The 24,097-nt window shown below is 48.1% G+C and overlaps 1 protein-coding gene across 1 annotated transcript in view; it reads left to right on the top strand.

Moving 5' to 3' along the window:
• Positions 1 to 24,097, top strand: part of LOC149335513 (calcium-activated chloride channel regulator 1-like) — a 63,474-nt gene that overhangs the window by 3,774 nt on the left and 35,603 nt on the right. Inside the window, exons 2-3 of the mRNA XM_089553949.1 lie at positions 18,217 to 18,394; positions 22,967 to 23,264. Of these exons, the coding sequence (XP_089410075.1) occupies positions 18,248 to 18,394; positions 22,967 to 23,264 (445 nt within the window). The 5' untranslated portion in view covers positions 18,217 to 18,247. The remainder of the gene's footprint in view (positions 1 to 18,216; positions 18,395 to 22,966; positions 23,265 to 24,097) is intronic.

Genomic DNA, 24,097 nt, shown 5'->3' with positions numbered 1-24,097 from the left:
GCGGGCTCGCCTACTGCTCGGGTGCAGATCCGGATTCATCCTGCGTGGCAGGGGCTGGAGTCGCAGTTGTTCAATTATAAGAGTAGGAATGGGTCTCGTTGCAGCGTCCGTAGTCTCCACAGGATGTGATACCCGAGCTGTCGTAGGAGTCGGGGGGTCATCGGGTGGGGCACGCAGACGCTTGTGATGGTTAGACTGATGGGCCTCTAAAAGTTCTCGTCAGCTGTGAGTTCTAGAATATTTCCCGCGTAGGCGAGAGAGAGAGAGAGCGAGAAACAACTTTATTTGCTCGAGCTAAATACGACGTCTGCTTAGATGCCGTCGATGGGAGTGGTTCCCTCTTCACGGGATCCATATGCATCCCTGGCCGCCTGGCCGCGTATTCGTCAACTGCACCCTGTACAGCCACAAGGCTTGAAACCACGGTGCATTGATCACGGTGACTGAAGATTGTCACTACGCCTTACCTAAAAGGTATAATAAATCCTCTTAAACGGCGTTATATGCCACTAAGCATCACGATTTGCGACCTAAAAGGGAAAAAATGGAAAAAAATGAAATTAAAAAAAAACAATAAAACTACAGTACAGAGAGCGGAGTCGAACGGCCGACCTTCCATACGCAACACGAGCCTCTAATCCACTGCGCCATAGCAGCGATGTCAAGCAGTCGTTCTCAATGAATATTTATAACCAGCCTTAATGTGCTGCTACCTGCCGGTGGGCGGCGCTGTCATCGCTGGCTGTACCGGCTGCATTTGGCGAACACGCCGCCTGGCCCCTGGAGATCAGGACGAGCTGGTCTTCCGCGGCGGGGCTGGTTAGCAAGGTCTCCCATCGCTCGGTAAGGAAGGATGAGGGATGGGGTGGGGTAGTGGGGCAGCTAAGAGGTGGGGGGATTTCCTTGATGAAGTTGCATACTCTAATGACATGTTGGAGCGTCCCGAACTCAGTCTTGCAGAAATCACATTCCTTCTGGTACCTTTCCGGGTACATCTTGGTGCTGAAGGTAAGGGTGCGGGAAGGATCCTGCCTGTATCTGCCTGTAGATCGCTTGCCGTGTAGGCGAACCAGGGCATGCGCAAGGCGGTCCTTACTGGCCTCCGTAGGATCCGTTGAGGACGGAGGGGCTCTGGATTTCGGTGTGTCATTCAGCACCACAGGTCCCGGCTTTAAAGAACGATCTCGAGCTCCATTAAGGAGGAAACTGTAGAGAAGATTTATTTTAGATACTTACAGTCCAGATGGGAGTGCTCCGGTCACAAAACTACATCCCATTAAATAGGCTTTGTATTCCCCAGATCCCGGACTGGGAAATAAAGCACGAAGAATTGCCTAAAAAATGAATAAATAAATAATAAAGAACGGTATCCAATCGGGTGGGCAGTTGTAGACGCTGGTCGTATTACCTACGGCAGGGGCGGTGCTGCGCTCTCTCGCTCTCTCGCAGCTCGGAAGATGGGAAGGGGAAGAGACAGAGTCATCAAACACTGATGAGTCGCTTTGATCACTGTGGCAAGTCTTCTGCTCGTTCCCTCCCAGCAGGTGAACGAACGTCCTCCTGCTCCCCCCCCCCCCCCCCCCCCCCGGGTGTCCGAAGCACTAGACTTCTGTCGAGGACACAGCCGTATTTCAATTAACAGCAGCAACCTGACCTTGTGCAGCACCACTCCGTCGTCCGGCGACCCGAAGGTAGACTCGGCCACAGGACGCCGCCGCCGCTGCTGCCGCCGTCGCCAGCTCTCGCTATATCTTTGCTTCGCGATGACTCACGTCTGGAAGTAATTCTTCCCAGGACCATGTTCTCCGATCTTAACAGCTCCTCTGCGCCAGGAGAATCTCGATCGCCCAGTGGTCACAATCATTTGCCGAGGTGAGATAGGCTTGGGTTGTAGCCTGGGAGGCCTTTCTTGATTTTCTCGGCGAGCACACAACAGAGTCCCAATCATCGCACAATGGAGGTATTAGTCGAAACCAACCTCCCAACATAGCACCACTCCCCAGGCCGTGCAAGAAATTCACCTGGGAGCCGCCAGGCTAGTATGCCCTACGAGTGCATTGTCGGCAGGTGCCTAAACACAGAATTTCGTAGCTGACAGCAATAGTCTCGGCTACTTAGACAAGCTTCCCTGTTGGCTAAATTGGTTGCCAATGCCCGACTTGCCGTTCACGACGCGAAGAAGGGTAGCAAAATGTGGAAGCAAAACAAGGATAAGAATGATGACGTCACTGCGCAGACAACAACAAAAAAACTGGCACCTAAATAAAAAGAGACGAAAAGGCGCCGAGATTAGACAGAACGGACGCCTCAATTACGGGAATAACCAGCTCAGTCCATCGGCATTGCCATTGCAATAGCCCTTTTTGTACCGCTCCAAAAAGTTATAATGCTGGAGGGCTGCACTCCATCGCAGCAAGCGCCCATTCATGGGTGACATTTGAAGGAGCCATGTAAGCGGATAATGATCTGTCTCGAAAGTAAATTTCGCCCCATAAACATAGCAGTGTAGCTTTTGTGAGGCCCAAACCAGGTAAGCTCATTCTTTTTCCGAAGCGCTGTAGGCTTCTTCCCTTACGGTTAAATTCCTGCTGGCGGTCCTGATGTGGTTCCTCATGCAGGTCAGTAATCTTGGCCAGCATTCGCGTGAGTGGCAACATGACAACATTAAAAAACAAAGGATCAATTACAGCTCCCTGTGGAGTGCCTTGTTTTGGGGAGGTAAAACGTTGGGTTCGACACCGCTGCTACGCTAAATTGTGCCGTGTCGTGGGTACTAGAAGTCTTCATGTATTTGCAGGTTAACGTCCCATATCCGGTGGATATGCGGAGGATGTGCTTGTGCGAGGCGTTGTCGAAGGCCTTGTGCACATTTAATGCCAATGTGTCTCTGGTATTGACCAGGAATTCGCGCGTTTGGCGAGTTTCTTTCAGCTGCAGCAGCATGTGCTGCACCGAATGGTTCGGCGAAAGCCATATTGGGTCTTGGAAAAGAACCCCGCAGATTCGATGGGCGTTTGCAGGCCGTGGAGCTCGACGTTTTAAAAGAATTTACCTGCGCAGCTCGTATTCAAGGTGACCGTTAGGCTCACGTGCTTCAGTTCCTTGCCCATCTTTGATATTAAATCGATGTGCGCATGTATCCAGGCAGCGGGAAGCGCAACTGCCCCTCAGTGTCCATTGAAAAGACCTGCCAGCTCTGCGAGGGACATATCATCCAGGTTTGAAAGCATACATCCAGGTTTGAAAGCATCTTCAAAAATATCTGATAGGGCCCCCGCGCCGGCCTCGCTGTATGGGAGAAAGGCCTGTCGGACTAGCACAGGCGTTATATACGCGTCGATTTCTGCGTTCCAAGCTGGGGGCTTCGGGGAGGGCTTGCTAGTAACTAGAAAAACGGGAGCCGGTACATATCGCTGTTTTAGGTTGCTGAGATTTGTGTACCCACAAGCGTCTGGATGTGAATAACAGGATGTGTGTTTGCTTGTGAGCGCGTCTTACTGATGGAGGGGTCCAGCAGTGTCCTGAGGTAGTTCCACAAGCGCTTGGACCCCAACGTTCCGCGCAAACAGTTTCACATGCTTGACCTGTTGGACTTCGTGAGCTGCGCGGCTTAGTCAGCCGCTCTTAGAGAGATTGCAGAGATGAACAGGTGAAGTTTACGGTTGAAACCCTGGCGTTTCCAGCGGCAGTCACGGCACTCCTCACCTCCTACATTTGGAAAACGTGCCGATCGACCAGCAGCGCATACGAGGTGTTTTGCACGTGTGTCGCCGTCTGTTGTACTTCCTTACGGAGGCGTTCCTTTCTTGTATATATGACGTCAATACTAGCAACAAGCATTTTCGAAGGGAATGTGGCTGCTTCCATACGTCATAAGGTATATATGTGCTCTAATGGTAGGAAGTAATGTAGCTGACGTGCTTAACTGGACCTATCTGTATAATATCCGTATCCCAAGAGATACTGTTCTTCAGGTGTCTCAGCGTCGAAAAAATTTCATGCATGGAAACTGGTTATAGAAACAAGGACGAAGGGCATCTATCAATGGCATGGTGAGATGAATAGCCTTAGTAATTCGATGAGTAAGTATAAACTCGTTAAATTCTTTTGTGAAATGATTTCCAGACTATTCTATGCCACTGTTAGGGATCTTGCTTCTGTTTGTCACCTGCAAGACGCCAGAGTCGAGTGATCGAAGCACACGCCAGAGTTTATCAGGCCGATTCGATGAAGTTTGAAAGTAAGCTTCATAATATCTCTCCTTCGCCTCTCGCATGTCGCAATTCTATTTATTCCTATAACCCTTGGAGCGCTGAAAAGTGAGAACATTTCTGGTACAAATAAGTAGCTTAGATAATTTGAGCTTTTCTTTAATACGCATGAAAAATTAAAGCGATATCTATGGCTTTGTTCTGGTGTCAGAAACCCTCTTTACTTTGGAGGGAAATATGTGTTATATATATGAATGAACTTGCCAGGAAATAACTCATAAGCGCTCTCCGCACCACTTTCTCAATACATTTCTTCCTACTAAACATCTAGAACATTTTAAAGAACTCTTTCTATAGAACCTTCTGTTACATATCATAATATAACACATTCATGAAGGTCACGCTCTGGAACATCCTGCTTGCTAAATAAATAAGCACCAATATGATCACTGATGTCACAGCAAGCAACTCCTTAGTGAATGAGTGAAGTGTCAATGCTAGTTGAGGTAAGATAAATGCAGTTTTGAGAGGGAGGGGAGGTTACATGGGTTGCATTGGTAATCATATTCGTAACACAAAAACATCGCAGCATAAGATAAAAAAACGCACTTGTAATCCTTGCACATATCTATATTCAACTCGCCATCAACAATTACACCACTGCAGAACTTTAAAAAATTACATAGGTTCAAAAAATGAGCTCAAATTACCAGATGGTGGCCTGTAAGCAACAGACATTAAAGCGTTTACTGGTGTAACTGAAAGAAGGTGAACACCATTCATCATATAATACAATTCGGCAAAAATTTCGTACGAAAACGTGCACCAGTATGCATGCATGCAACACCTCCACGAGAGGTTGTTTGATTTAAAGAAAATGTTTAAAACGAGATCCATCCATAGTTATCGCTGTCAGTTTTCCGAAATCATAACTGCATCAAAAGATAATCAAGGCTGCTTGACAAGATAAAGAACTAATTGAGTTGATTCCTGACTGACCTAACATTTAGATGGAAACAATTCAGTACTGAAAGCATACAGTTTTACGAATTTCGCATGGGAGTGGATATGTGTTCGGAGCCATCACATTTTTGTGTCTCTTCGTGCAGAGGTCACAACCGATACATGCTTACCATTACAAGTCCACAACGTCACATTAATATGGAATGATTTGAGCCGTGGCACCTTCCCTTCCGCGAACAAGCACCTTGCCACTAGCGCCCCAAACAAACCGCATATTTCTGAAGCGGTAGGTTCACTACAAGAAGTCTCGGGATGACGTCGCCCAGCGTTGCCGATGACTTCGACGCTCAGCCAGGGTCAGACCTTCAGTTTATATGTTTGGAGAACCAGTGGATGGTCAGAAAGACCAAAGGTCAAGCGACTGGCCAGGTCAAGGGTCAAAGTGATTTGAATGTCAAGTCAAGGTTAAGCCGAGGACACCAAAGTCGTGAAAGGTCAAGTCAAGGTCAGCCAAAAATCTCGTCACGTGATCGCCTTTGGGCTCGCCGCAGAGCCTAAACGCGACGTTTACGGGATAGGAAGTGACGTCAGGCCATCTTTAACCGAGTACACGATGGTAAGAGCACCGCCGCGCCTAGGAATAAGTCGACATGCGGTGTTTACGCGCTAGGCCGTGCCGTCCCGGCCTCCTAAGCCGAGTACATAAAGGAAGTAGCACCGGCGCGCCAGGCACGAAGTGCACACATAGTGCACTTCCGGGTCTGCAGCAGCGGCGTGCCTTCGCACGAAGTCCACATGCGGTTTTTATGTGCTAGGCCGTGACGTCACACGCTCATAGGAGCGTAAAAAAAATTAACGGGGCTTTAGGCTTGGTAAAACAGAGTGAGAAGAGGTATTTTGAGGATGGTTTAGCCTGGAAAACGCCAACGAGATGCTCAACAAACAGGATAACAAGACTTTACTAGGCTAATTCATCGTGAAGCTACAGCTTCTCACTGGGTTTAACCAATGCTAAAGCACCGTTATTTTTTTTTCTCCTAACAAGCTCTTTAGTTTGCAGAAGTACGGATTTCGTGGTTCTGGTAAGTTTTTCAAGAAACACAATGCATTTCTGTGTTCGTTTCTCCGTCTTCAGAATTCCAGCTCGTCCAAATCAGGGTAGCGCTGGGAGAGTCGTTCATCGCAGGGCGTATTTTATACCTGAGCCATTCTTTTCCTGCAGGTGCACGATCTCTTCGTCTTCATTATCCAGACGTTTCATGATTTCATCAAAGTGGTCAGAGATTGTTGTTGTTGTCTAAAACAATGTTACATACCCACGGCGGGAATTGGCCAGAGTTTGGTGCAGATCAAAACTGGAAAAAAAATAATCGACGTTTATGTCAAGTGGCTCTTAATTTAATTAGATGAATCTGTTAAAAAAATCGCGAATTTTGAGAGACCTTGAGGAAATCGGAATGAAATCGTGGAACAAAGCGGTGCCGGTTGAATAACTGAATTTTAATGTAGTAATCAGAAATAAGATAATTTTGAGAGAAAAGTAAAGACATCGAGAAGTTAAGACAAAAATCTCCCGGTTTCAGTAATATACTTGTGAAGAAGGTGACACACCTGCTTAAGGGCACGCCCTTTGACGGTTGCACCGAAAGAGAGGAGGACGGGAAGACTGAACGGCAGCGTTAGTTTAGCGAGAGGATTTTGCAAAAACTGAATTCCCTGCCGTGCGAACCGTCGGCAGTTGCTGATGAAACGGCATTGTTTCAACGTCCCCACATGACGCACCGTGAGCCCAGAACGGCATAAATATAGATTAAGGCGAGGAATCCTACAGAGGAACACCGTCATGGAAACGACGTCACATTGCCTTGATGCGCAAGAACATATATTCCATGACAATTTTAAATGTTAGAAATCTGTTGTACCAAGGATCGGCTCATGGCTCCGGTACTGGTTATTTGGTAACGTACATAACGGGCGCCGTCAGCAGGCTGAGGTTCGGAACACCATGGGCAGTTCATTGATGGCTGATTTCGTTAAGAAATCGTGCATCGAATTTGAAGTAATGCCACTGTGCCCTGGGATCCACTGATAAATGCACTTCTTTCACATGAAGTGGCACAAAGTACGCGTACATTAGGGATCGGTACAAGAGACTAGTTGCCGAATTTGCGAGCGCGGCCAAGACTGAGAGACAGTCCGATAGCATGATTACTTGAGGGATATTGCGAGGAACTTTTTGAAGGGAAAAAAACCAATCGCGACAACTTCAGCAGCGAAAATTAGTGTGTAATCAGGGATCCGGATAGAACAACAGCAATCGAATGTGTGGGAATGGAATAAACACCCACTGTTGATTTTTCGCCTTGTTGACAGGCATCTGTGAAAATAACTACATGGCTCGGACACTGGAACAGATATTCCTCCAGATGACCTTTTAGCACATTGGTTTATTGGGGCTTCGCATATAGCGGTAGTGTACGGTCGAAGCAAACAGCTACTGCAGCCTGCACTTTCCTAAAGCATTGCACGGACCTGAGCGAGACTGCAATTCTAGATAACAGGTGCTCTGGAAACTCTAATCGAGGCAGTTTGTAGATCGGCCAATGTTTATCTAGAAACAAAGTGCGTTAGTAAAAAAGTCGAATGAGTCACCCCAGGCAGAGGCTCAAGTCCCGTAAGAAGGTGCGCACTTTGAGAAGCCGGAAACGAGAGTTCAAGTGCAGTACGCGAGCTTCCTGAAAGAGGACACAATTTGCCACTGATTTGGAAAACCCAGGCAAAGCCTTAGGGTGCGCCTGTCCAAACAAACTAGTGGTTCAATATTGAAGAACCGTAGCTTGGGTCAGTTGGTGCATGATAAGAGGAAAACCAGCGAAAAGCACGCGTTCACAAGCACGAGAAGTACACAAGACAACGCTGCACAACCTATCCCGGACAACCGGCGAACAGAACACAATCGAACTCCGAAATTGGTGTTACGTAAGTCTTACAGAGAAATCAGTCTTTCTGTGCGCATACTGAATTAATTAATGCTGATTCGCGTCTAGGGACCGCGAACTCGCTCACCTTTCAGCACTTCTGATATGAGGTCGCCAGTCTAGATGAGGGTCGTATATTACACATAGGTACTTTAGGGACTCAACTTGCGGGATTTGGGCACAACGATACAGTGGCCACATACAGAGAGGGGACGCTGTGGAAAAAAAGAGAAAGGAAGATTTGTTCATGTTGAGAATTATATGTAACTTAGCCACGTAGCCCTGCAATAGCTGGTGAAGTGAATTAAAGTCTCCAGCAAAAGCAAAAAAGGTTATGTCGTCCGCATACACTCACACTTTCATGTCAGCTTCAATAGGAAACACGGAATCACGCAGGAAACATGGACAACAGGGGAGAATAGACAAAACAAGCGCCGACTTAAACAGAAATGTATTACCGAAAGTGAAGTGTATATATATATATATACACTTCATCCTGCCAGAGAAGTTGCACATGGCGGAAGTCTTTATTTTTTTTCCCCCGCCCTTTTGCTCCATTGTATCTTGTTTACTCGTTTAAGTGGACAACATTTGAGTACATCTCAAATCTATGCTGTGCGTCGGCCACTGTTTGTCTCTATACACTTTGCTAGCTGTCCGCTGTGTTAGGACTCAGTTCTCTGTCCATATTCCCCTCCCGCTCTTCCTTTTTTTTTTCCTCCCCTTTTTTCCTTTTTTCTTTTCTCCCCGCGACCGCATACGTGGGTGGCGGGCGACGACATTTACCCTCCCCACCCCCTGTCCCGTTTGTGTATTTTTGTTAATTTTTTCTTTTTTTTCTCTTCCCTGAGCCGTTCTTCCTTCTGCAGCGTCGGCTTGTTTTGGCTCAGGTGTCGAACACCTGTACAGATGAAGACCCTTTAAGAAGAGAAGCAAGAACCATGTAACCTCAGTCTTGAAAAAGGACAGGCTCTGTCCGAAACGTCGACTCCCAATAAACGAAGCGTTTCTCAATTTCGCATATATATATATATATATATATATATATATATATATATATATATATATATATATATATATATATATATCTCTTCTATAGAAGGCGTGAACTTACGAGCAAGTGTTGAACAAAAAAAGACAAAACCAACAAAAACACTCTGCCCAGAGAAACATAACACTGGACGCATCCTAAATCGCGCTATCAATCTATATAGGCACCCTTGAGGAAATCAAGTCCATTCACTGACAGCACTACAGAAATCCGTCTGACGCAAGTGTTTCCAGAATTATGCATGTGATAGGCATCCATTATTTCTCTAGTCAGTTCTGCAATTTCCCTTGCCAATTTCTCCAGCAATTATCTCACTCATCAGGTCGGGAACCCACAAGGAAACCCCATCTGAGGAGCACTGCTTGAAATGTAATAACGGGATCTGTAATACGGCTGTTAACAATACATTTAATAAGTGTTACTAAATTAGACAAGAGTGAAATCGCCCGAACGTTACTGATTACGAGCCCCTTCCTATGGTGTTTGAGAAGTGGGATTATTTTCGCTCTTTTTCATTCAGGTGCGAGCCAAGCTGTCTAAAGCGACACATAAACAATATGCAATTCATCACAGGTGAAGGCTTCCACAAGGAACTTCCACATATCGATAGAGACACCATCGCCTCTAGGAGCTGCAGGTTTGAGGCCAGCAGCTATGGAAAATAATTCAGAGGGTGCAACCGCAATGAGGTCTGCGCGCAGAGGGTGGAGGACTAATAGAATCACCAACCGCTCTTGAAAGCGCAAAGCAAGGCCTTGTGGTATCTGGTCAAGTTGTTCTTTTGCATCCTGAGGTGCCAACCCCACTGACTCTAGCGGCGAATTATGGTTGTGTTTTATGAATCGGTACAAAGCTTTGCGGTTATTAATTCTCCTTCCCTTTACCGATGGTCCTTTTAAAAGAAGCCGCGAAAAATTTATAATTTAACCAATTTCGTGGGCAGTCGTTATGAGCGAGGCTTTTCCGGGCAGATTTTCTATGTCGATGAGCTGTCTCACACCCATCATTACACCACAAGCAGGGCACTGCCAGGGAGGTCTGCTCGCTCATCGTCGTCTCCTTCGTAGCACATCTCCGAGATAGAGCGGACTCCTGCCAGTCTGCCTTGGCCGCCAGGTGGAGGGAAGATGCAGAAGAAGTGAGCTCAACCATTGCCAGTCTCCCTGTGGTGGGAATGCGTGGTGACTGAAACTTCTCAGCGACATCGGCGCCTCGTGGGTTGCGGCTAAGTACAAGGTGTGCTGCGCTATTTCTTGATTTTGTGCTTTGTTTCTTGCGTTCTTGCTTTACGGGGTGGCTGAAAGCGTGAACATGGGCGGATGTGCACAAGTTCGGCTGGCCAGGGGAGGTCCTCCTGGTCGGCCTGTCTCTTCCCTGATGAGTTGCTACTTGACTGCTTCTTCCGTGGTCGAGTAAAAGGCATCAGAGTTGCTTTCGTCTTCGAGAATGGGAGCTTAATCGCGCTAGATTACCACGTGGCGGTGCAGGCTGCTCTGAAATTCTCCACCCCCAGTACATGAGGAACACAAGACGACTGGAATTTCGGCAGTGGCGGAAATGTTTGCAGACCGCCTGACCAGGCATGTGTGGCAGGCTTAGACACGTGCACCTCCTTCGCGAATTACCCGGTGAGCGCGTATATATCTCCTCGTCTGGCACTTTCAAAAGGGTGCGTCCGCGTCGTACATCCACATCTGAGCGCATCAGACGCGCTAGAAAAACTTACTTTGAATCGCCATGCTCCGACGCAGTCGCGAAATGGACATGACCAAGATACCCAGCGAGAATTAGATATTGCTACGTTGGCGGGGCCCACTTTCCCAGCTGAAGCCAAGATGTTGGCATTGATCTTTCGCATTGATCAATTCACATCTCGACCCCCACAGTGCCGAACTCGCTATGTGTTTAGCCATAGCGCCAATACCTGTACATCAAGACCTGGATTTTGTGCGTTCGGAGAGAGCCACAAACCCGCAGGATGTTCTTCTCATTAGGCGAAGTGGGCTGAAGATCTTCAAGTGCAGTATTTAATTAACAAGCGCAGGTGTTCAAGACGAGAACCATTTGCAGCTCTAAAGAATAGGGATCTGGGTTCTGGTTTCGCTGTGAAAAAAATCATGAATAGGGATCTGGCTATTCAAGTTTGGCAGCGCGGCATGAATCTTTTTTGGATCCCACCTTGTTGCAAGCGATAGTTGCGGTGGCGGAAAACAGTGGAGAGTTCCATGAATCGCCATCTATCCGCTTTCATCACGCAGGGGATGACGAGTCAGACGTCCAATTCGTTGCACGCATCCACTGCTCTTCTATGTGCCGCATTCACATCAGCTCTGGCTGCACCTCCCCAATCCGCTCTCCACACGGCTACCAATCCATTATGTCAAGCGCAAACAGTGGCACTGCCTGCTCCTCCAACCAGGTCTCAAAATCAGTGTGATAGAAGTATCATCTCTTGAGTGCGTTGACTTGGATGCCGAGGTGCGAGCTCGAAAGCGGTGTGGGTAACGATTAGGTTTTTGCTCATCTCTCTCTGATGAAGCCAAAAACAATCACCCTAACTCTATACCTAAAGACAGTATTTCGGAAAAGGCGGTCTTCGCGGTGGCAAAATAGGGTCGCTGACAGGGTTATAGCGGAACTGCCTGTCAAGGCTTTCCGCCTCAATAGATTTATTTTCCCATGAAACACAAGGTGGGGTATGATGTGAAGCGCCCTGTGGATCCCATATAGTAAGCCCATTTGAGGCCAGCTGAGACTGCTGAGGGGTTTGCAACGCTGGCCCAAGTCTCCTTTCTGTGGGTTGCCCACATACGCTCCAATATGTCCCACTTGGGACCGATGCAGGTGACCCTCAGATGCAGATGTGCTGCTGCCCACATTCGGCCTGCATTTCTTGACGTCAGTGGCCCACTGAGCTCCCTCATCGGGCAACTTTGGTTAAATGTGGGCAGGTTCTGAGGGTGTACAGCTCATTTTCTTCTCACTTATCTGCTCCGAGACTGCTATGGGACCTATGTGGTTTGTAAAGGGGCTAGCCCAAATAGTTCCTATATTGTCCGATGTAGATGCCTTACTGGACGACCAACCCCAAATGGTCAAATTGTACCCTCAAACTAAAATAAATGCACTGATTCTTTTCAATACCAGCATGGCCTAAGCATGTAACTAAAACTTCGTGGTGGGAGGTGTTATGTGAGCTGCCCATAATCAGCCCGTGTTGCAGTTTTTGGAGGCAGTGCACCTTAGTGTTGGACATTACGCGAATAACCGGTGTTTTATTCCGACCTATAACGACGCTTGGAGATCGTCAGGTAGTGCAATGCATCTTGGTAAGAGGCCACAGCCATTCCTGTGCACGGTCTGGTAATTCTGTACAGTTTAATTGAATTCGAGAGGCCAAAGCATGTATTTTGAAGTAATGGAGTGAAGTTGCCGAGAAATATATTACAAATTACGTATATCAGAGAGTTATAGTGCACATAATACAAATTTGTGAATTAAAAAATGCATCTATATCACGATGGAGCCACGACACATCCTTAATCCTCGCAATAACCGATGCAGGAACGCCTACGGAATATGAATAGGCTGCATCCTTCGGGCTTGCGGCGTTTTTCTCGCATAGCGTCCGCATTTGTGTAGCATCTGGCAAAGGACCCCCACGAGGGACAGATGCGAGCAGCTTGTGGGAACGACCGGTTCCCTCCACCACCATGGCTCATGTGAGATGCTAGCGGCTTTTTTGTGTGGAGACCAAATTAGGCTTAGCGAGGTTTGTTTTTTTTCGCACAGAGCCTGCATTTATCCTATACCTACCCTCAAGTACCCCTCAAGGAACCGATAGGGGTAGCACGCGGCCGCCCCATTTTCCAGCTCTACCATGGGCTGTTTGGGAACTGCATCTGGTTCACGTGGGCAGCCCCGTTTTGGCCTAGCAGAGGCATCACGTACGCTACGAGGGACCGACGGGGCAGCAGTTCGGCGGGCCCTTTTCCCAGCGCTGTCTCGCCCTATCTGAAACCCACAGCGGCTTGGAGTGCGTAGCCACAGTTGGGCTAGCAGTGGTTTTTCGTGCATAGAGCACACACTGATCCGTCCCTCTAGTAACCGACAAGGGACCGATGTGGGCTAGATGTAAGAATGTCGCATGAGCTAGACCAAGCAACAACAAATGGGACCGATGTATCAACACAGGCAAGCCCAGTTTGAGCTGGGCCACTTACTCCTCACAGGGGGCCGAAGTATGTGATTTAGCTGTTCCGCTAGCCTACCTTGCACATGTGGACCGACTAGCGGCCCTATTGTGTACTACTTGGGTTGTTTAACGAATAATCTAACTCCAGTTGTGATTGTACTCACAAAAGACTCCAGGTAAAATCTAAGATATTATCGCTCTTTGAGGCGTAATCGTCTATCAAGAGGCTGTCGTCTGCTATTGTTTGTATACTCAACATTCTTACACCATGCACCGTGAAAATGAATCGTTTCAGTTATGGACAGCCAATAAAAATTCAGGCTGTGTATCTGAACCTTGCTGTATGCAGGCCACTATCGCTCGCTAATGTACTATAGCGATCAAAATAATAGGCAAGCGTTATCTCGGAAAAAAAATTTATTAGTGTGCTACCTCTCTACCCAGTCACTTGGTACGGTCACCAGCGGATCGAGCATGCAGGTCAACTTGTATCTTGACAAATATCAGGTGTCTGGATTACATGACCGCGCGGAAAAAAAAAATTCCCGCACACAAGTGTCTTGTTAACTTGTGATCACGACAGTATATTTTCCAACAGCTGTGCGTGACATTCGGCCTTAATTCTTGTTTTTATGTATTTGCAGGACAAAATTCTTAATTCTTGGCGATTACAATTCTTCTCATGTTCCGTGGGTGTTAAGAGCGGATTCCGGTGCTACACTAATGTGGGACTGGGCTTGTGACAATAACTTCACCGGCCTAAATTCAGGTCAGCCCCAATTTGTCCGAGACCCGTATTGCTCTGCATTAGACCTAACATCTTCCCCGCCGGGAGTAACTGTTTCACCTTGAGCGCCCGTGCACGGTGCTTTTGACAGTGGTCACCTTCCGATCAGTTTACAGGTTGCGTGCCTGTTGCTCACTCAGAAATGCCACTGGCGCACCTTCATAAATTAAAAAAGTTCTAAAAAATCTCCCTCAAATGCGCTCTTCAAGCATTCTCTAATTCAGAGAGTGTTGACAAAGATAACTTCGTTTGTTTATTTTCGGACTTAACTCAAAAGAAACCTAGCTTTACTTCGGGCAAATAAAGGCGCATCGCCTTACTTTCTGTGGAATGCAGAGCATACTGAAGAGTACAGGCGCTGGAAGGCAGCATGAAAGAAACGTCTACACAATCAGTGCCCCCAAAACTCGATCGACTGCGAGTTCATTGTGGTTAGATTTAAACGCACAGCATCTCGTGCAAAAGTGGTATAGGGCACTCAAGCTTACAAATTTCTGTCTCGGCCAGGTAATCGGCGAACATTATTTAGTTACCTAAACGAAAGGAAGCTTACCACGACTACAGTGAACGCTGTCTCCCTTGTTCAGAGGCAGGGCTAAAATTGCTGTCTTTACAACAGGCAAGCAGAGGCTTTGATCGTCACCTTATGGCTCTTCTTCCGTCTTCTCCGAGAACTGCCATCATATTGGACGATTTCTTAGAGATCACCCTCATTGAGCTCTCGAAAAAGTTTGTCCCGCTTTCCTAAGGTGGACCACTGCTGTGATGGTGTCGCTTCTTTGACGGTTAAAATTTTTTTTTGAAGTTTTCCGACGACTTACTGGCGCGTATAAACTACTCTATTAAGGGGCAATGAATTTAAAATGAAATTCAAAAGGGTTGAAAATTGGGCGAGTTGGTACGAATTCATAATGGTGTGGCACCACAGGGACAGGGACAGAGACAGAGTGACAACAACAAAAGTGCTCCGGCCTTTTTAAAAATAGCACTTGTGTTGTTCTCACTCTGTCTCTGTCCCTGTCTCTGTGGTGCCACACCAGTTAAAATGAAAGGCGTCCAGCGAAGGTTGTCCCTTTGCTTAAAAAGCAAGAAAAATCCGTTAGAAAATATAATTGTACATATTTTAACCTCGAACCTCGTAAAGTTTAGTGGGTGTCGTACGGCCGAATAATATCAATAATTTAAGGTAACCGATTGTTGAATACTTTTCAAACGGGCTTCAGGAGGCGATGCTCTATATGGTGCGCTCATACCAACCTCGTGAGCCGCATGCAGTTAGCTCGCCTGCGAAAGCAATAGGCCGCCCCTGTTGTACTCTAGATGTTTCTAAGGCTGTTGGCAGCGGGGAGCACGGGAAGGCTGCTGCAAAGGTTGTAGGTGGCTAGACTTTTTAGCAGTCTGTGGCATGGATTTCTAGATTTTTGGCTGACAGAGAAATGTGTTGCTTCCTGAGCGGTGTTTCTTCTGGAAAACTTCGGCAGACGATAGGAGTACCCCAAGGTCCTTTTCCTTGTTCTTTTGACCGTCTTACTTAGCTGTATTTTGAGTAGTCTTGAGGTGACAACCTAAGAATATGTCCAATGCGTATTCCTCTTTACTTTTCGAGAATGATATATACTCTCACTGCAAGTCCTTACAGTCTTACCTTAATGTCGAGGACCAATGTTTAGGCGACGTTAATCTCTTCCTTAACGTCAATATAAGTGCTTGAGTGGTTTCCCGGCATTCTTATCCAGTTGTTCTGTCTGATATTTATCAATAGCATGTAATTCCTATAGTGAAGACAATTAAATACTTCGGAACAATTTATAATGTCTCTTGAAACTTGGGAAAAAAACCCACCTAGGCGCAAATGACTTGCACGACACAAAAACACGACACGGCGCCTGTCCGTTGTCTCCTCGTCTCTTTTTGTGTCGTGAGTCATTTGCGCCTACGTAGGTGGCTTTTTTCCCAAGTTTCAAGATGAATAACCAACTAGCCCGACAACACGCCTTACTGAGTTATAGTGCCTCACCTTCCTGGCGGGCCAATTTATAGCAAGTCAGTGCTTGAAGAGTCCGAGTGGTCGGCATGCTGCGCAGGCTGAGCAGCATGCCTGCGGGCAGCAGAAGGCAGTCGCTTGTGGTGACTGAGAGAATGTATCTCCATGCACCATTAGCATTCGGCTCTACCTTATTGTCCGGAACTCTTGCGTATAAACATCGCTCTCTTCCCGTGAACCTAGAGGTGCTGCGCTTTGGTCGGGGCCTTGCAAAGTTGGTGGATAATTGCGTTATCTACCTAAAAATGCGCATTCCATCCATCATAGCCCTCATAATTTCGCCTATTAATTGTCCAAAATTGTGCTCAAATGTGTGACGTTTTCATTCATACCCAACGTTTGTCTTCCTTTCTCACCCTTGGAGATTTCTCAAGAAAAGATTGCCTCGTTCCTATTGAAATAGAAATGAAAATCAGTTTTTGAGGGACGAAAATGACGGAGAAACTTCCTCAGATATGTTGGTGGACATCCGGACCGAGCAGGAAGAGAAGGGATAAAGGAAAGAGTGAAAGAAGGAAGGAAGAAAGAGGGCCCGCCGATTTAACACCGATTTATTTGTCGAAATTTCAGTAGTAGTCCGGTCAATGACTAACTAAAACGGATCTTTCTCGTCTGCCACAATTATCACGGATTCATTATCGCTGCTCTACTCAGTAACGGCGTCAGCGGAGTCCCAAGCACTCCGCATACTCAATTTTTTTGGTAACATCCCACGTGTGTTCATTGCGCTGCGTTTCGGTGCCTGGGCTCAGAGGAATTCATTTAAATGAGGTTGCTGATACCTAGGCGAAGGCATGTCTTCAAGGCCCCGTCTTGACTTTCCTTCCAACCGGCGCATATACTAGAGCGGCCAGGTTCCGTAGGTATCTGTTATTGAAAGAATTTTCAGCCTCTGCGCTTGCCTCCTGTCTCGAGTTCCCGCATCTTCTCTACGTGTGGGGCAATAAAGATTCCACCACAGGTAGAGAAGATGCGGGAAGTCGGGCTGCGGGAAGTACAAGGGCACTTACTGGAACACCCGTTACGACAGCCTAGAGTAAATTTCTCCGCGGAGGATGTTCTGCCTCTTGGTGCTTCTATCCCTAGGATCAGCAACAGAAATGTGCTCTCCGCCATACAAAGTTCCCTTTGAAACACGAAATGGGTGACGTGCTAGAAGCTTTCCAAATTCTCTCTTATGGCTACTTCTGTTCAAAAATTGATCCGTAACCAAAACTTTTTCAACACTTCAATTATTGCTCAATTACCATTTTCAGTCACCAATCTCACAGTTTTCGATTTGTCCTTATTGTAAATAACCAAACCTGCATTCCTTTTTCTTAACAACTTCTGAGCGTCTTTCAGTCCCCGTTTGTGCCTTTGGCCAATCGACCGCCATGAGTGTGCTCCATTATCCCCTTGAGGGAAACAACAACAGAATCCGTTCTTTCACACCGATGTTACTCTAGGAAATATTTTTTATCAGACAGTCTTTCTTGTAAACGGCGGGAGCCTTTAACTTAAAGTCTGGTCATCCGACCGACGGCTTCTGTTGCGAAGGGAATTTGCCTTCTCTTCTGCAAAGTAAGGCACCGGTAAGGAAATTTTGCGGCCCAATCACTCACACTTAGTTCGTACAGAAAGAAGAGTTCTACGAAGGTAATGCTCAGTGCTCGATAAATGCGAAATTTTGAGAGTGGAAAGAATACACACCGCTGGGTTCCTTCGGACTTTACTCAGTGAATAGCTTCATTCTTAGCTTTGTTGCAAGTGTTGTCCAGGAAGCGGTGAGCAGCACCAGAGGAAAGGCACCTTCTGTTCTTCCCTACAGTGCACCAGTGCTGGTACCAAGCACAAAAAAGCCATCTTTTTTGCCAACTTGTCTGCAACAAAAGCCAAATTTCAGGACACTCTCTGTCCCTCTACATTCTCAAATCATTGCTACACAGTTTCAATAGAACAGCTGTGGTTGTTACGCCTTTAAATATTTCTTTTTACTACTTCCCAGGTGCACTGAGGGCGACGTGAAAGTGAGCGGGATGTTCGGTTTTACGCACGTTCTGCTGCTTCTGTTAACCACAGCGGCGTCAGTCGACATCGACAACTCAGATGGAGGCTACAAGGAACTGTGGGTATCCATCAGCGACAATGTTCCCCCGGACGAGTCCATCATTGACAACATCAAGGTAAGCAGCTTTTCCTCCTCCTTTCCCCCCGCGGCACTTCGGAACGTTTTTTCCCGGCGCATTGTTTTCAGCATGCGTTTAAAGACCGATTAGAATAACTGTCACGTTAACCAAGGCACTTCGAGCACGTGGTTAAGCCTTTCGTTTCGAAGGCTCTCCAGTTCCGGAAATGCATGAAAATTGGACACGTGAGTAGCAGTTGAAATTTCTCCATCAGTTGCCCACGCGGTTCTCATCCACACAGCGGTGATTCTTGCCTGGAAAGAGCCCTAAAGTTTACCAATTGCCACGGCGCTCATGAAGTCGCCTCAAAAGATTGTCCTTGCTTGAAAAAGGAACACAGAGGTGCCGCTGCTAAGGTGCGTCGACGTTGTCACTCTCGTCAGAGGTCTTCTAGGAGTGCTCTGGCCATTGGGAAGCATGGTCCATGATTTCTGAAACTTGTCCTCACCCTCAGCATACCACTGTAAAGAAAGGGACCCATATGACTGGCAGTGCAAGGACGATGGTCGTAGACGGGCCTTCGTCATGTCTGCTCAAGCTACACAGACCCGCAGTAACCAAGCAGGTATTCCGCCCCCCAAAATCCGGAGCCAATCGCTAAGAAGCACAAGGACCAACTCCTGTACAAGGGCGGAACCGGCAAGTCACTTGGCTGTCGCTCCCGAAGTAGTGCACACCCTCTGTGATGGAGCAATGGGCCTCTTCGATTTACCGCACTCGGGCAGCCCACTGGCTGCAACAAAGTTCGCCTCTGATAGGAAAACACAACATAGTCACACGGGCTGGCGGCAGCCGGAACCACCCTGCCGGCAATCCCGGCGGAAAGCAAGAAGCGGAATACGGAGCCCAGATGCTCCCCTTAGCCCCGCAGCTTTGCGTTCGGCTGTCTCTCATTGCTGCGCACGCGTACGGCAGAAATAGGCTGCTTGGGATCGAAAACAACGAAATGAAGTTGTTCACGGCTGCCGCGGACTGCAGGACAAAGAGCTGATCGTGCTCGCACCAGTGTTCATCGGCGACGACACTGCGAGCGTGTGCCTTCGGTGCACAGTGTGCTGTGTAAAATTCGAGAAATCCTCAAAAGCATGCGATGAGCAATCGCAATCTAATGTGTTTCAGTCGACACCTCATCGGAGGGAAAAACTGCCCGTGCGTTGCTTATCAAACGATCCGCCGTACTCTCGTATTTTCGCGTGTTTGTTTTCTGCGCAGTAGGTATGACTGGTATGGCCGCCGACAATCGACCTTGGATAACTCTGCTGTAGTCGTTGCGATTTCTACGCTCGTGGACTGCTTCCTGTAAGCTGTAATCAGCAAACAATTTGGATACGTTCCGTTCAACTGCAGTCTGTCGGCCGGCGGCTTTTGCTGCGGTCAAGCAATGCGCGCAAAATCTCGAAAAAAGTGCATATCAGCATGTTGAACGTTCATCTAGGACAAGCGCGTGTACTGTACAAATCTAGCTGCGTATCATATCTCTAATTCTACAGCTTTACCGCAGAGAACTGGCACTGGAATGAAAGGCGTTACAATCAAGCCCTGCATGTCGGCGCCTCACCTACGGCGTGTGCTTTCATGATCAGCGCTGGGAGATTCCTTTTATCTCTCTAATGAGCCAAACGCGGGGAGATGCATGCCTAAAGTACCTCTCAGATATTTTAAGCATGTGTAGATCAAGCGAGGAACAAGCTGTACAGCAGTTGGCGACGCCTGAATCGACACTCGCCTCGATAGGCTGCCGTAAGTAACTGTGTGGACACATATATGCCCGCAGGGATGCCCCGAGCAATGTGTTCGTGAGTGCTTTTAATAATGAGCATGTTTCAGTCAAGCGTTTCTCGAAGCATATCCGCCTCTGCACTGCGCCGAACGCAGTGAAGACCACATCGCGCTCTAGTATAACATCTCGCTAAACACGTTCAGCGCATGCTGAACGCAGGCGTCATAACGGGGATGTAAACCAGCCGAAGAGATATTAAGGCGCATATTCTATCGATCGAGATGATCACTGTGGCGGCAACAGTAGCGGCAATTTCGACGAGTCGTTTGACACCACGATGACCCCACCAAAAAAAAAAAAGAAATGATGATTGACTGGGAAGTCGCTTGCGGAGTTCTTGCCACCCTCTGCTCGGTGCCCCTTCGTTTCCCCGCAGGAAGCGACCGACGATGGACCGACGACAGGGGAAGAAAGGATTAACCGCGTCTGAGAGGAGCCGCAACGAATCGGAGGGAGCCAGCGCAGTTGCGGCCGCGGCGCAAGCACGCCACACCTGTGTTCGATAGACAGGTGCTGCTCGCAGTAATGTTGCACCGCAGTGCGAAAGAGCTGCAGACTTGCGTTTCCTCCTCGCCAATTCCCACGCGTGGAATCTGCAACAGGTGCCTCCGTTTGCTGTGCTGTGCTATGCTGTGCCGATCTGTGCGTCGTGGCGAATTGGCCACCGCCTGATGAAGGGGCGGAGCCTTAAGGCATTTAACCGGCGCCCTAAGAGAGAACGAACGCTCTGGGCCTCGGCGACAAGGCTCATCCAGTCGGTCGATACTATGAACTATTAATTCTTGATCGTTTGTTCTTTTGTACCATATGTAATTTAGTTTCTTCAAAGTGTCACTAAACCTGTTTGTGTTCTCGTTCCCAAATGTCGACTTCCATCCATCCTCGTCCCTTATCCGGCCCAACACGCTACCCTGCATCACAACAACTGGCCACGCTACCCGACTTATGATGACTGGTGGCAGCGGTGGGATGCTGCTACCAGAGCCGTAACAACTGGTGGCAGCGGTGGGATGCTACTACTACAACTATGCTGCTTCCCGAGCCGTAACAGCGCGCACTCGGACTTGGAATCTGCGGCTCCTCTCGTGAAAGGCCTCATGCACCATCGCAATATCAGCCGGAAGCACGAAATTAACAGCCGAAATATTATGTGAATCAGTAGTATGCGATCGTAATATGAATCGAACATCTGTGCTTGCGAGGTGGTGAGACGATCGAAGTTCAATCGCGGATCCGAGCGGAAAACATGAATAAACAGCGAGAACTACCGCAAAAGGTGCCATTGTAGGCGACACAGACGACATGCACCATGACCTAGACGAAACAATTAAGCGTCTGCATCCCGCAAAATATCGCATAAAGAACCGCGGTCCTTATAGTCGATATAAAAATGGCGGTGCGAGCTCCCCGCTACAATACCACCTCTCCGTCGTCTGCTAGTTGACCGAGCGCTGCCGGCACAAAATCGACCTGGCGAGTCTGGCTGCCCGCTGGCAGACCGAAACCGCCCAGCCGGAGAAAAACGAACGCATTCCGGGCAGCCACCGGAGTGGGCGGAGGAGCCCGAGAAAATGAGCGCCTGGCGCCGCGCTCTGGCAGACCGCAGCTAGCCTGCGGGCAGCCAGAGGCGGATAATCGAAGAGGCCCAGTCATAGCTCACCCAGTGTGCTAGGCCTTCTATTTGTCGGGCACTACCCGAGGTACCGGTGTAAGTTGAACACGAGCAAGTAATTGCAAAGCTGAAGCCTTTCATGAACACTATGCGTGTGCGGCTTTCCAGCTTTCACAACCAGCTGCACAAAATGCCCGCAAGTGCTTGATATGTTCAGTCCTGTCCTTGGCTCCTCCAGCCTCAACGTTCCGAAGAGTGCGGATACATCACTTTGTCATCTATATTACCAACCGCAACGGCAAGCAGCCTTTCCGCACGGTGGAACACCTGCACTGCGGCTTAAGCGAAGAACGACGGTCGAAGTGTCCTGCTCAGGTCACAGCGCTCGCCAGCAATCATGGTTGGTGCGCAGGCTGCATGCGTGCTGGCCTCTGACTTTCAGCGCGCGTACCACTACTTCATGTGCTTAGTACAGACAGCATATCTCCACTTCCTCTCATCCTTTAGCGCCGCCCTCATCCCTTTCCCTCTGTGCAGGGTAGCCAACCGTAACGCCCTTCTGGTTAATATCCCTGCCCTTCCTCAACCACTTTTCTCTCTCTCTCTCTCTGTCTTAGAGATGCGCTCTATGGCGAATTCCGTGTAGAATTTCAAGCGCGATTTTTTTAATCACTAAGCGATGCATTATTCAAGTGATTTCTTTGGCTGTGTTTCAGATCATTTAGGTATGCTGTGTTTGCAGCCTGCCGCGATGCGTTTCCTTTCTTTTTTGAAAAATAATAATAATGCGACAAATTAGGGGTCCCGTTCACGAGAACAGCAAGCGTCCGGTCATCCATATCACGAGAGCAGATGGGCGACGCTGTCAACATGTGCTCAGTCCATCTGTTTTCATCCTCCCAAAGACATTCTGCCCTGCGTGTTGTCGCGCCACTCATGAATACTTTTCAAAGTAATGTGCATTCCAAGCAAGGCAACTGAGGAGCAACGAAAGCGACAGATAGATAAAAAAAGGAGCAAAAAAAAACATAAAGATTATGTAGAGACAAGGTGCACGCCACGCCACTATAAAAGGAAAGACTGTAGTGGCGTGACTGATTAGCAACCACGGGCAGTTTCAGTTTTAATATATTGCGACGCGATGAGTACATATTGTGAGGATGATGAAAATGCACAGGGGCTGTTCCGCTCCTCAACCGAGTTCCTCCACAAGGCAACCAGTGGGCGTGTGTACTTCAAACACGTCACCATTGAGGTTCCCAAGACATGGGAGAAGAGAAATGGCACCCGAGCACTTTCGTCGAGTGGCTTCTACAGGAGCGACGTGCGCGTCGACATGCCCACGGAGGAGAACCACGACAAGCCATTCACGCATCAGGTGAAGCCGTGTGGCCGCCCGGGAGACTTCATCCATCTCACTCCCGGATTCCTGGCCACAATCAACAACTCTACGGCCAAGAGATGGCTTAACCCAGGTATTTGATTTAGTTTTCGACACAATATTTGCGCTTTTAGTTCATTTAAGACGATGGCCGCCGTTGCCGACGAACATGAGCGGAAGCGCGTGTGTTCGCGTAGCAACATCCGAGTCGTGTGAAAAGGAGAAGCGTGAAGAAGGGAAGGTGAAAACGATGCTGCCACGGTGGTAGGGAGAAGGGGGACAGAGTAGGAAAACAAACAGGAAGAGCACATTAAGCTGCTGTGGACGTGTCGAAAAAGCATTTAGTATAGATGGATCGGATGGCTACACCTGGGCGACTACAAATAGGGAACCCCTCCGTAAATAGGATAGAGAAAGTGGAGCCACAGTGCGCGCGCACCGAACACAATCCCCCACAGCAATAACAAACCCAATGTCACTGCATTCCCTCTGCTGACAGGTGCCGGGTCGCCGGTGTGTTCCTCGTACCACGCTCGTGTATGTGTGGAGCCAGGACAGGGTAGGAAGCCAAAGTCTGGATGCAGCCGTCATGCCGCCGAAATGAGTGTTACACTGTTACGAGGAATTCGCTCGCAAACGGGCCGGAATTATCCGTCTGTGCTTTGATGGGCATACAGTTTAGCAGAAATTAGAGAATCAATGCGCGCAGCAAAGTGACGAAATGTTTATGGTGCATGGTTTACAGGGGGTTTAACTTCCTAGATCGACTCCGGCAGTAAGGGTCGCCGTAGTGAAAGGCTCCGAAAATTTAGACCACCAGGAGTTTTTTTATCCTGCGGTCACATCGCACACTGCACGGGCGTCTAGAATTTTGCGTCCATCGTAAATCGACCACCGCGGCCGAGATCGATCCCACCTCTTTCGGGT

Source organism: Amblyomma mixtum, chromosome 7, assembly GCF_055824585.1.
Source record: "Amblyomma mixtum isolate Tamu chromosome 7, ASM5582458v1, whole genome shotgun sequence".
In the NCBI taxonomy this organism is placed as follows: domain Eukaryota; kingdom Metazoa; phylum Arthropoda; class Arachnida; order Ixodida; family Ixodidae; genus Amblyomma; species Amblyomma mixtum.
This window is presented reverse-complemented; position numbering and strand designations above follow the sequence as displayed.